General features: G+C 39.8%; 2 protein-coding genes across 2 annotated transcripts; both read left to right on the forward strand.

Moving 5' to 3' along the window:
- Positions 1-9,753: 9,753 nt before the first annotated feature.
- Positions 9,754-10,914, forward strand: LOC109216324. Its single transcript, XM_019380466.1, has 2 exons — positions 9,754-10,353; positions 10,417-10,914. The coding sequence occupies exons 1-2, from the start codon at positions 9,754-9,756 to the stop codon at positions 10,912-10,914; spliced, it is 1,098 nt and encodes a 365-aa protein (XP_019236011.1).
- Positions 10,915-11,096: 182 nt separating this feature from the next.
- On the forward strand, positions 11,097-12,137 carry LOC109216325. The gene has a single exon (XM_019380467.1). The coding sequence runs from the start codon at positions 11,097-11,099 to the stop codon at positions 12,135-12,137; it is 1,041 nt and encodes a 346-aa protein (XP_019236012.1).
- Positions 12,138-12,440: the final 303 nt, after the last annotated feature.

A 12,440-nucleotide genomic window follows, 5' to 3' on the forward strand; every position in this document is an offset into this window, starting at 1 on the left:
TTCTTCTAAGAGTAGGGAACCTACGAACCACTTCATGAGCCAAGAGTTGATGAGATTGTCCCTGCCGAGTTTTCTTTTATAAAGGATAGTGAGACCATTAGTAAACAGCTTTCTTCCATGTCATCGCATGATCGTGCTGACCTTTATCCTACCCAAATAATAGAGGGTTTAGTGTCACTTGTGCGTAGAGATTGCTGTTAGAAATCTGATTTTCCAGTCGTAGTTCCTAATGACAATTAGAGAATAACCTCTTACGGAACTGGGTATTCTTTTGTGTACACTTATCCCTTTACTTTAGGATTTAAGCCTCTTATCGACCCTATCATCATAAAATTCTGTCGATTCTTCAATGTTTGTTTGGGACAAATAGGTCCTCTTGTTTGGAGGGAAGTTGCATGCCTTAGGTATTTGGCCAATTTAGCTTCAGTTCCTTTTACTTTCCATCATTTTTTTCATCTCTATTCCCCGATGCTATTTCGCTAAGCAGTTTTTACTCTCGCAGCTAGGAGTAAAAGGGTTATAGTTATACCTGATGATGACAAGGATAGAGGATGGTATGTCCGATATGTTGTTGTCCCTACTGCAGGTTTGGTAGGTGAAGAAAATCTCCCCTTCCCTGAGAAGTGGAACTTTGCACGTGAGTACAGTTGTGCACACTTTCCTTCTTTATTTTTAATAAATTACCAGTACCGTGAATATTTCTTTTTCTTTTGCAGCAACCATGGGAACCGTCGAGGAAGTCTCCGGTTTCCGTGATTTGGCAGAATAATTACCGTTGATCGCTCCTATGGAAGAACGTTCTTGGAAATTCCTCTCGTCGAAGTTTGGTTGGAAGGTGAAAACCCATGGTAAGTTTTTTTTTTGTTTCCTTTCTTTTTCTTTTCGAGCTTTTCTGATCCCTTTCATTTGTTAGGGTTTCCTGCTCGTGGAATCTCTGCTGCTGCTGTGTCCTCTTCAAAACTTTCTTTGGCTAAGGACCAAGAAGTCATTGTTAACTCCTTTTCGTCAAAAAGGAAGGCAAGTGGGTCCCAGACCTTGGAGGATGAGGAAGAACATGAGGAGGGTTCGCTGATTCGGAGGTCGCGAAGAAGGAGGGTCGTATCTGACGATGAGTCTATTCCCGTTGCTGATCCTCCCGTACCTGAATCAGAGCATTCCGCTCCTGAAGATGCAACTCCGTCTCCTACCAATGAATCAATTGAAAAACTGTTCCACCAAGGCTTTGGCACAGTTTCAGAGGAAGCTCCTCTTGCTATTTTCCCTCCGTCTGCTCCTGTGGAACTTTCGTTTACTGCTCCTGTGGAACTGTTTCTATTCCCCAGCCTATTCCATCAGTGGCTCCTTCATCTACCCCTACTTCCATGCCTTCTTCTAGTAGTGGGGTGATGAAGCAAATAAGGATAGAGGTTCCTTCGAGAGGTAGCCTCTTAAAGAAGTCAGGCCAGGCGGATGTATGGCCAAAGCCCCTGATAGGCCCGATTGAGAAGTCTAAGTTGGAAAGTCATAGCTCCTTAACTTGGATGAACGAGATTGTGCACTCGTCCCTGAAGGTAGACTTTATATCATCATTCCTTCTTTTCATATCCTTTACTGTATCTAACTTCTCTTTTTGTGCAAATCAATCTTATTGGCACGGAATTAATGAAAAGAATCGTTTATACGGAGCAATTAGTAAATGATTATCATACCGAGGCAGACAACTGGAAGGAGCAGTTCGAGAGTCTTCAACTTTATATTGAGGCAGTAGAAGAGGAGAAATGTACCTTTGAGCAGCAGATCATAGTAATTGTAGCGGAATTGGCTATAGAGAAGGCATCATCAAATCAGGCAGGTAAGGATAAAAGCCTCTTGGAGTCTTCCTTTGCGGAACAGCTTTCCCGTACTATCAGACTCAAGAGGACCTCTGTGAATCTTCAGACAAGATTCAATTTCTGGAAAGATCCCTTGCCCCTTTGCAGGCTTCTTATGATGCTGTCGTGGTTGAGAGAGATGAGCTAAGGGCCGATATTGAACAATGGGAGAAAGATTATGAGGCTTTTGAAGACAAAGCAGCTGTTGATGTAAGTTGGGCTTATTTGAATTCCCGGCTTGACACTTTGACGGGAATGGGCCAAGATAATTTTGACTTAGAAGTTGAAATTGCCAAAACCAAGGAGACGATTGAAAAGTCTCGGCAGAGTCAAAATTTTTCATCACCTGAAGTTGAGATCCCAACGGGTGACGAGATCATGCCTGATGAAGCTGCTGCTCATGCCTCGCCATCTCAAGCCGCCCCTTCTGCTGATGAAGATAATCCCCCCAGTGTCTAGTGAAAGAGTTTACTGAACCCTGTCCCTTTTTTTTTGAACAATTGGTGGTTACCCCCGGTCCCATTTTGGGGGTTATATTTTTGGTGATAGCAAGTCCCCAGGTCTTTTTGGGGCTTTTTGTAAAAATGACAATCAGTTTATGACTAAGTTTATACTTAGTTTTAACTTAATATTATAAAGTTTTTGGTTAACTTAATCCTTTCGAGTTTCTGTTATTCTTTTCTTGTTTTTTAAATCCAAGGTCTTGTTTTTAATTCGTGGGTTTTTGTCTTACCCTTTTGACTTTTTGCATTTTTAGAAATGCTTTATTAATTTCATGGATCTTTGAATCAAACATGAATTATAAAAGAGGGCCCTTTTATATACGACACTTAATGAAGAAGACGTCTCAACTTCATAATGGTGTAAACATACGAAAGAAGAAATAGGAACACACATATTTCTTGAAATAACTTTGATAAAGTTTTCATTCGAACTTTGTCAAGTGTAAATAACATTTTACATGCATTTAAATATCTTCTATTACTCTTCCGTAACTGTTTTCTTTACAACAGATTTGCAAAAAAGAAAATTCAAGGGTTTCTTTATGACCCATGACTAAATATTGCATTTAACCTAAACATCGTAAAATTTTGAAATCTGTATCTACGAGTGTATTCTTCACAGGATTTTTGATCAGGCTTGTGTTATTGGCTCGTGACTTTGCTCTGAACTTGATATTTGATGAGTAGACTTTTAGGCTTGACTTGAAATATAATTTATTTCAGTTCTTTCAGCCTTCTTTGCCTTCCTTATACATATATCATATGTATATTATATAGTCCCCCAAGTGTTTGAGCTTTGAAGTATGAAATCTCGAGCACTTGATTATTCCTTCCATGTGGTCCTTTTCCTGAAAAGGAATAACATACGGGACTCGTAGGTACGATTTTAGATGAAGACTGCTTAACCCATTTAAATTTCCATCAGAATAGTTGTAACCCTAGACCGGGATTTATGTTCTTTCCACGTGTCTTTCCGGTCGTAATTCATCATTTAGTGCGGGCTAGCTTTCTGCCTATCATCTAAAATCGTTAGTAAAATTTTAATAATTCGAAAATAAAAATCGTTAGTGAGGATACCTGCTCGTGGGTATTTCCTTTCCTTACTAGTATCGCTTTAGATGAACAACATTCCAATTTGAAGGTAGAATCTTACGATCCAATGTTTCAAGCTCGTATTCTCCTTTTCATGCGATACCATGAATCTTATAAGGTCCTTCCCAAGTTGGACTTAACTTTCCTGCATTGGCTGCGCTTGTTGATTGGAAAACTTTCTTGAGTACATAGTCCCCAATATCAAGTTTCTGAGACGAGCTTTCCGATTGTAATACCGCTCCATAACTTGTTTTTGTGCTGCCATCCTTATTAGTGCAGTTTCCCTCCTTTCTTCAAGTAAATCCAGGTTTATCCGCATCTCTTCTTTGTTCGATTCTTCAGTAGTTTGTGTATATCTCGTACTTGGTTCCCCTATCTCGACTAGAATTAAGGCTTCTGCTCCGTATACAAGTGAAAATGGTGTTTCTCCCGTACTTGTTTTTGCTGTTGTTCGGTAAGCCCATAAGACTCCAGGTAGTATCTCTGGCCAATTGCCTTTAGATTCTTCTAGTCTTTTCTTCATGTTGTTGATAATGATTTTATTTGTTGATTCAGCTTGTCCATTACCCACCGGATGGTAAGGAGTTGAAGTAATCCTTTTAATTTGCCAACTTTGAAAAAATTCTGTGATTTGTGTACCTATGAATTGCGGGCCGTTATCACATACGATTTCCTTCTGCACCCCGAATCGGCCTATGATATTTCGCCAGATGAAGTCTCTGACCTCTTTTTCTCGTACCTGTTTAAAAGCTCCTACTTCTACCCACTTAGTAAAATAATCAGTGAGCACTAATAAAAATCTTACCTTGCATTTGGCTTGTGGTAGTGGACCTACGATATCCATCCCCCACTTCATAAAAGGCCACGGTGCAATGACTGGATGTAATAATTCAGCTGGTCGATGCATGTTGTTACCATATCTTTGGCACTTGTCATATTTTGCCACAAAATTTTCCGCGTCTTGTTCCATTTTTGGCCAATAATAACCGGCTCTAATCATGGTTTTTACCAAAGATCTTTCTCCAGCATGATCTCCGCAATGTCCCTCGTGTATTTCTCTCATCACGTATTCTGTTTGAGAAGGCCCTAGGCATCTTGCTAGAGGACCACCGAATATTTTTCGATAAAAATTATCTTGATTTAAACAGTAGCGAGCAGCTTTTTTGTGAAGTGCCTGAGCTTTTTTCTTATTCTCAGGAAGTATTCCATACTGCAAAAAATTGACAATTTCATTTCTCATCCCAAGTTAAATTATTGTAATTTATCTCGTTTTTATCTTGATCAAGCATTGAATGAAACAAATGTATCACGGATGCATTTTCTACATTTGTTACTTCCGCGGCTGATGCGAGATTAGCTAAAGCGTCTGCCTCGGCATTTTCTTCTCTTGGTATCTACATGACTTTCCAAGTTTGGAATTGCCTGACTAAATCCCGTGCCTTTTCCAAGTACTGTTGCATCCTTGCCTCTCTAGCTATATATGTCCCCCGCATTTGGTTAACTACGAGCTGTGAATCGCTTTTGATTACGACCTGTTCTATACCGAGTTCTCGTGCCAATTCTATACCTGCAACCACAACTTCATATTTTGCCTCATTGTTAGTAATAGGATGGCATTTTATGGCTTGTCGTATGGTTTCTCCCGTAGGTGGTACCAAAAGTATGCCTAGACATACGCCTTTTACATTCGATGAACCATCAATAAATAAAGTCCAAGTACCTGGATTTGACCCGTTAAATACCTACAGTTCTTTTTCTGCTTCTAGTTGTATCCCTTGACTAAAATCTGCCACAAAATCTGCTAAAACTTGTGACTTTATTGCAGTTCTTGGTTGATATGTTATGTCATATTCGCTTAGCTCTATAGCCCATTTGGCTAGTCTACCTGATAATTCTTGCTTATGCAGTATATTACGTAAGGGGTAGGTAGTTACTACGAAGATAGGATGACATTGAAAATAAGGCCTTAACTTCCTAGATGCCATAACTAACGCAAGTGCAAGTTTTTCTAGATGAGGATACCGAGTCTCAGCATCTAATAATGACTTGCTAACATAATAAATCGGAGATTGTTTACCTTGGTTCTCTCGAACTAACACAGCACTTACCGTCACTTCTGAAACAGCAAGGTAGATGAGTAGTTTCTCTCCATCTTTTGGTTTTGCGAGCAATGGTGGATTTGAAAAGTATACTTTCAAATTTTTGAGCGCTTGTTGACATTCTTCAGTCCATTCAAATTGATCTTGCTATTTTAGGGCTGAAAAGAACCTGAAGCTTTTTTCTGATGACTTGGAAATAAACCTTCCCAAAGCAGCTATTCTTCTTGTTAGTCTCTGTACTTCTTTTTTACTCGTCAGTATATTCGGAATTTCCTCAATAGGTTTAATCTGTGCGGGATTTACTTCACTGCCACGGTTAGAAACAAGAAATCCCAAGAACTTACCTGACGACACTCCAAACGCACATTTCTCAGGATTTAATTTCATGTTAAATTTACGAAGAATCTGAAATGTATCAGACAAGTGTTGAATATGATCTCCTGCTTGTTGTGACTTGACCAGCATATCATCTATATAAACCTCCATGGTTTTCCCTAGATGTTCTTGAAACATTTTGGTCACCAGCCTTTGATATGTGGCTCCAGCATTCTTGAGAGCGAATTGCATTACTTTGTAATAGTAAGTCCCCTTGTCTGTTATAAATGAAGTCTTTTCTTCATCTATAGGATCCATTTTTATTTTATTATACCCTGAATATGCATCTAAAAAACTTAATAATTCATGTCCTGCAGTAGCATCAATTAGTTGATCTATATGCGGTAATGGAAAAGAATCTTTAGGGCAAGCTTTATTTAGATCAGTATAGTCTACACAAACTCGTCACTTACTATTCTTTTTAGGTACTACAACAGTATTAGCCAACCAATCTGGATACTTTACCTTGCGGATATACCCAATTTTTAAACGCTTTTGTACTTCATCTTGAATCACCAGGTTCTTGAAGGAGCCTTGCTTCCTTTTCTTTTGCTTGATAGGTGGGTACGATGGATCTTCATTTAATTTGTGGGTCATTACCTCCGGTGGTATACCTGTCATATCTGAATGGGACCAAGTAAAACAATCTGCGTTAGCTTTTACAAGTTTAATCAACTTACGTTTTATTTTCGGGCTGGGGTTGATTCCAGTGTAGACTTTTCTGTTTGTCCAATGCTCAAATAGCTCCACAGCCTCCAATCCTTCGATCGTTGTTTTGATATTCTCATTTTCCTCTGGTTCCTGAATAGTATCGGGCCTCGAATCTACATCTGTTTGCCCATCTTCAGTTGAGGTTCGTGTTGATGCGTCCTCAACTGCATTCTGCGATTGCTATTTCTTGTCCCTTTCTGTGTTTGAGTCTACCACGGAATTAATGCTTCGTGAAGCTTGTTGTTCACCACGGATTTTCCGTATCCCCCATCGTGATGGAAATTTGATAGCTTGATGCAAAGTAGATGGAACAACATCCATCTCATGAATCCATGGTCTAACAAGAATCATGTTATAAGCCATATCCATTTCTACCACTTGAAATTTGGTGTCTCTGACTACTCCTTCAGCGAATGTGGTGAGTATTATCTCGCCTTTTGTTACGACGCTCGAGTTGTCAAAATCGGACAATGTATGAGCCTTGGGTATCAGCTTATCATCAGCTTGCATCTCATTTACCACTCTTAACAGAATGATATTCACGGAACTACCTGGATCAATCAAAACTCGTTTCACATTAGTGTCATTTACAAGTAAAGATAATACCAGTGCATCATTATGTGGGGTTAGCACGCCATCTGCATCTGCATCATCAAATGTAATACTATCTTCTTCCAAAACCTGTCGAACTCGCTTCCCGTGTGTAACTGTTATTTTTGACACCTTCCTCGCTGCCGTATATGTTACGCCATTGATCTCTTCTCACTTATGACATTAACTGTCCTTTTTGGTGAAGGGGGTTTTGGGGGCTCCTGCCTATTTTTCATATATGCCTGCTTTCCCTTTTCACTAAATAATTCAGTTAAATATCCTTGTTTCAATAAATGTTCTACTTCACCTTGCAGCAATCTACAATCCGCCGTTTTATGACCGTGATCGTTGTGAAACTCGCACCAAAAATCAGGATTTCGCCTGTTCGGGTTTGATCTCATTTCTTTTGGCCAGCGTACCTTGTCTCCCATGCTCCTTAAAACAGCCACCAACTCGGATGTGCTAATATTAAAACTGTAACCGCCGATCTTTGCCTTCGAGCTTTTGTCATCATCTCGCGTCTATCGCGTGTTTCGTTCTTTTCCGAACCTTGATGATGAACCTGACTCTCTATCTCTTGATCTATGATCGTACCTTGGGTTTTCCTGTTTTGATCGTGAGTCTCTTCCTGCTGGTCCCATGTAAGGCTCATACCTGTTTTTTCCGGACCTTTTTTCAGTTTCAGCTCGCCTTGAACTTACCCTTTCATCCCTTTGAGATTGAATGATGGTATCTTCTTCTATTCGCAGCTTCGTGCTGTATCTGTTATAAACATCATTCCAAGTTGTTACTGGAAATTCTCGTAGACTTTCCTTGAGTCTCCTCGTGCCATAGCTGCCCAGTTACCTGGTACACGTGGCAACATCATCCTCTCACGCTGGAATCTGTCTACGAATTCCCTAAGCAGCTCCGTGTCTCCTTGCTTTATTTTGAAAATGTCCTCCATTCTTTCCTCAACTTTTTGAGCTCCCGAGTGTGCTTTGATGAATGAATCTGCAAGTTCAGCAAAAGAATCTATAGAATTTTCGGGTAAAAGAGAATACAATGTTAATGCTCCCTTAGTGAGTGTTTCTCCGAATTTTTTGACCAGTACTGATTCAATTTCTTGCTTTGTCAAGTCGTTGCCTTTTACACCAGTTGTGAATGCAGTTACGTGATCCCGTGGATCAGTTGTTCCATTATATTTTGGAATATCGGGCATCTTGAATTTCTTTGGAATTGGTAGAGGAGCAGCCCTTGGCTTCAAAGGTGGTTGTGAGTATTTGTCCATATCTATTCCCTTGATTACAGGCGGCACTCCAGGTATTTACTCTATGCGGTCGCTCTGCTCCTTGAGCTGTTTCTGCAAAGTTAGTACTAAATTTTGTAAATCAGAATTAACTGGGTTACCTGACCCTCCATCACGGGATTCGCTAGGAGTTCCTCCACTGCCCGAGTTAACGAGTCCTGAGCGAGGATTTGCTAAGGTGTTGTTGTTTAGAGTTGATGTTGGCGGCACAACTGGCAGCTGGTTAGCGAAGGCCTCAAGAGCATTGCTGACCTGTTGAGCGATTAACTTTTTCAAAGCTTCGTTAATAGCCTCATTATTTGCAAACTGATCATTCACATTTGATCGAGATCCATTAGGAGTTCCTTCTCGAGATTGTCGAGGAGAATTTCGTGGGGAAGGGATCAGAGTTCCATCGCCTTGCAGATTCTCCTGGTGTTGATGGTCTCCTTGATTGTTGTCATTGACATTCGACATGATTGATTTGACGAAAAAATCGATTTAGAAAGAAATAGATTATCAGAGTCCCGGTAACGGAACCAATTTGTTTAACCAGAAAATAGGAATTTCGGTCAAAGCTTATTTTTAGAAGAACTCGGGTTACTGATAATCAAATATAGAATAAATCGATGTATTCCAATAATATTCTGTGTCCTTACAAATGTTTATTCCTCTCCTTTTATAGCTATTTCTAAGTAATACGTTTCTTTCCTCTCATAACAGAGCCATTACGAGTAATTAATGTCATTAATGCAACGTTATAATCAACAATCGTATCTGTTTTGTGAAGATTCTGTAACGTTTCCCATCATTGACGCTCATTAATTACGGATAATACGTATCTGTACTTTTTGCTATCTAGGTTCATTCCTCTGATGTCTCTTCAAATTACCAATAGGTCCGAGTAACCATTCCTTCCTGTTTTGTTGAACCTCTGCCCGTGCCTGTTAAGGCTCGTGTCTCTTCAACTATTCTTTGCCAGCTGGCATTCTTTTATTGATGCAAGTGTCTTGACATGTCAGCACATAATTAATTCCATGTGTTAACTTGATTTTTCCTAATACAAGTTTTAATTGTGCGGTGCTGGCCGTTGGGAATTTCTCGATTATAAAAAAAATTACGTTATTATCCTCATTGACTCGATAAATTTAACATAATTAGCCTGTTACTACTTATTAGTTAAAATAAATCAGCAATGCTAATAAGTATAAGACAAAATAGGGTTTAGCTCATGATTAGCCAAGGGAGGCTAACGTGCACCAACGATGGCAAGGAGACGCAAACCAGTAACGCCGGCGACTGAGGGCACAACTCCGGTGAACTCAACAATGCAAAATTTCACTCCATTAACGTTTGGAAGCTTTCTACCACCTAAATTCCACCAAATTCTAGAAGAAAAGGAGCTAAGTGAGGACGAAGAAGGAAATAGTATGCAATGGAACAGTAAAATTGCTGTGACTGCAAAGGAAGCTCAGAAATCTAAGGAACAACTGCCAACCAGTCCAAAACGACTTCAATTCTCTGAGGCGGGATCTTCACAGCCATCCCCAGATCTAGATCTAACAGATAAGACAGAGATGGCAAAGGAGCTGAGGAAGCAAAATCGGAACTCTCAGATGGGAATGAAGCTGGAGTACATTCAGCCAAGCCATAGAGATGGTAAGATTGTCATTCAAATTGAGGAAAACGATGTAAATGAGCTACAGGAACATTGGGCAACTGCTTTAATTGGATATGTACTTGGGGACACTCCATATGAGAAATCTATGGAGAGTTATATTGAATCAGTCTGGGATTTTGTTACTAAACCTCAGATCTTGTATCATCAAGATGGATATTATGTGTTTCGATTCACAACGATGGAGGTTAGAGATGCAATTATGCAAGCTGGTCCCTATTCATACCATAATAAACCGTTTATCTTATAGAACTGGGAGAGAGATTTTCACTTTGATCCCAAATGCATTACTACTATCCCCTTGTGGATTCACTTACCTAGTTTATCAGCTGGATACTGGACTGCTGATGCACTAAGCAAGGTGGCAAGTGCAGTTGGATTACCATTGTATACAGATAAGTTCACAGCTGAATTGAACAAAATCTCCTATGCTCGGAAATTTGATATTACAAAGCCATTAGTGGAGAAGATTGAGATAGTTACCCCCACTGAAACCAGACAACAGGAGATAGTGTATGAATGGAGGCCAAAGTTCTGCAATGATTGCTTACACTTTGGTCATGATAGTTTTGAATGCTGGAACTCAACTAAACAGAAGGAGGATGCAGAATTCAAGGTTCCAAAAAGAAGAAATAGGGGCAGGGGAAGGAAAGTCATTCAGGAATGGAAGCCTAAACCACAGCAGGGACAGGAGGAGGGACAAGGAGAGGAAAATAAAACATATCCTCCAGCTACCAAAGATAGGTAGAGTTCAGAAGATGAGCCACAAAAAAGTATGATGATACAAAGAAAGGACAAAACTGAAAGGCAGACTATAGCAGAAAAACAAGTGAGAAATGATAAAGCTAGTACTTCCAACAGATTTACAATTTTGGAAGAATGTAGTGTACAAGGAGGGGTGAGCAACTCTGATCCTATACATAAACCACCATGATAATTTGTACTTGGAACATAAGGGGGCTGAACAAGCCCCATAAGCAGAAGGAACTGAGAATCTTTCTGCAAAAGAATAAGATTGATATCCTTGGATGTCTAGAAACTAGAGTAAAAGAAAAAAACGGCAAAAAAATATTACTGTATAAGGTAGCAAAGGACTGGGGTTACTGCTATAACTACACTGAAGCTGAGAATGGAAGAATATGGCTAGTTTGGAGAACAAATTTAACAGTAAACATAATCCAAGTTCATGAACAATTCATCCACTGCCTAGTGATGGACACTGTGACTGGATATAGGATTTTGCTTACTGTAGTGTATGCCAGGAACAAACAGCATGAGAGGGATAGACTATGGAATGATGTACAGCAGTTAGGGGGACAAGTACAAATGCCTTGGCTCATAAGTGGTGACTTCAACAATGTCCTAACCACTGATGATAGGTTAGGGCAACCAGTCACAATGAATGAAGTACAGGAATTTAAGGAGTGTATGGACAATATGCAAATGACCCCACTGAGAGCAAAGGGTTGTTTCTTTACTTGGTGTAACAAGCAAAGTACAGATGATAGAGTGTACAGTAAGATAGATTGGGCATTTGGGAATTTTGAATGGACTAAAGTGTATGGGCATGTGGAAGTTGATTGTTTGGAGCCTGGGGTATCTGATCACTCACCTTTAGTGATCCAAATATGGGAAAGAAGGAGTTTGCACCCCAAACCATTCAAACTGTATATGGTAACTATGGAGCATAAGGATTTTAAACCTGCTGTAGAAAGGATTTGGAAGCAGAAGATGGGGAATGATCCTATGGCTGGTATATGGCTGAAGTTACAAAAACTGAAAGGAGAGACTAGAAGCTTGAACAAGGAGATGGCAAGATATACTCAGAGATTGACCCAAATCAGACAGAAGCTGGAATGTACACAGGCAAACCTGATATTGGATCCCTTTAATCGGGTTTGGATAGATCAGGAAAAGCAAACTCTCCAGGATCTAGAAAAGTGGAGTACTATAGAGGAAAGAATCCTATGACAGAAGGCTAGAGTAAATTGGATTGACTATGGGGACTCAAATTCCAAATACTTCTATGCATAGCTGAAGATCAGAGCCAGCAATAATACCATTACTTCTGTATACAATGAAATGGGAGCTAAAATCACTGACCCTAAAGCTGTAGAGGAGGAATTCATATGCTTCTTCAAACAACTTATGGGGAAAGAGACTGGTCTAAAGCCATGCCCAAATACTAAAGTCATGAAAGATGGAAACTGCCTCTCATTGCAACAACAGCAGGATCTAATTCAGGAAATCACATATGCAGAAATTGATGAAGCA

The sequence above is a fragment of the Nicotiana attenuata genome, unplaced genomic scaffold (genome assembly GCF_001879085.1).
Source record: "Nicotiana attenuata strain UT unplaced genomic scaffold, NIATTr2, whole genome shotgun sequence".
Taxonomy (NCBI): domain Eukaryota; kingdom Viridiplantae; phylum Streptophyta; class Magnoliopsida; order Solanales; family Solanaceae; genus Nicotiana; species Nicotiana attenuata.

Excerpts from the sequence above, each read along its gene's own strand:
- LOC109216325 (XM_019380467.1), top strand. The coding sequence starts at position 11,097 with ATGATAATTTGTACTTGGAACATAAGGGGGCTGAACAAGCCCCATAAG.
- LOC109216324 (XM_019380466.1), top strand. The coding sequence starts at position 9,754 with ATGGCAAGGAGACGCAAACCAGTAACGCCGGCGACTGAGGGCACAACT. Across the intron at positions 10,354-10,416 it reads TTCGATTCACAACGATGGAG|AACTGGGAGAGAGATTTTCA; the intron begins GTTAGAGATGCA and ends TTTATCTTATAG.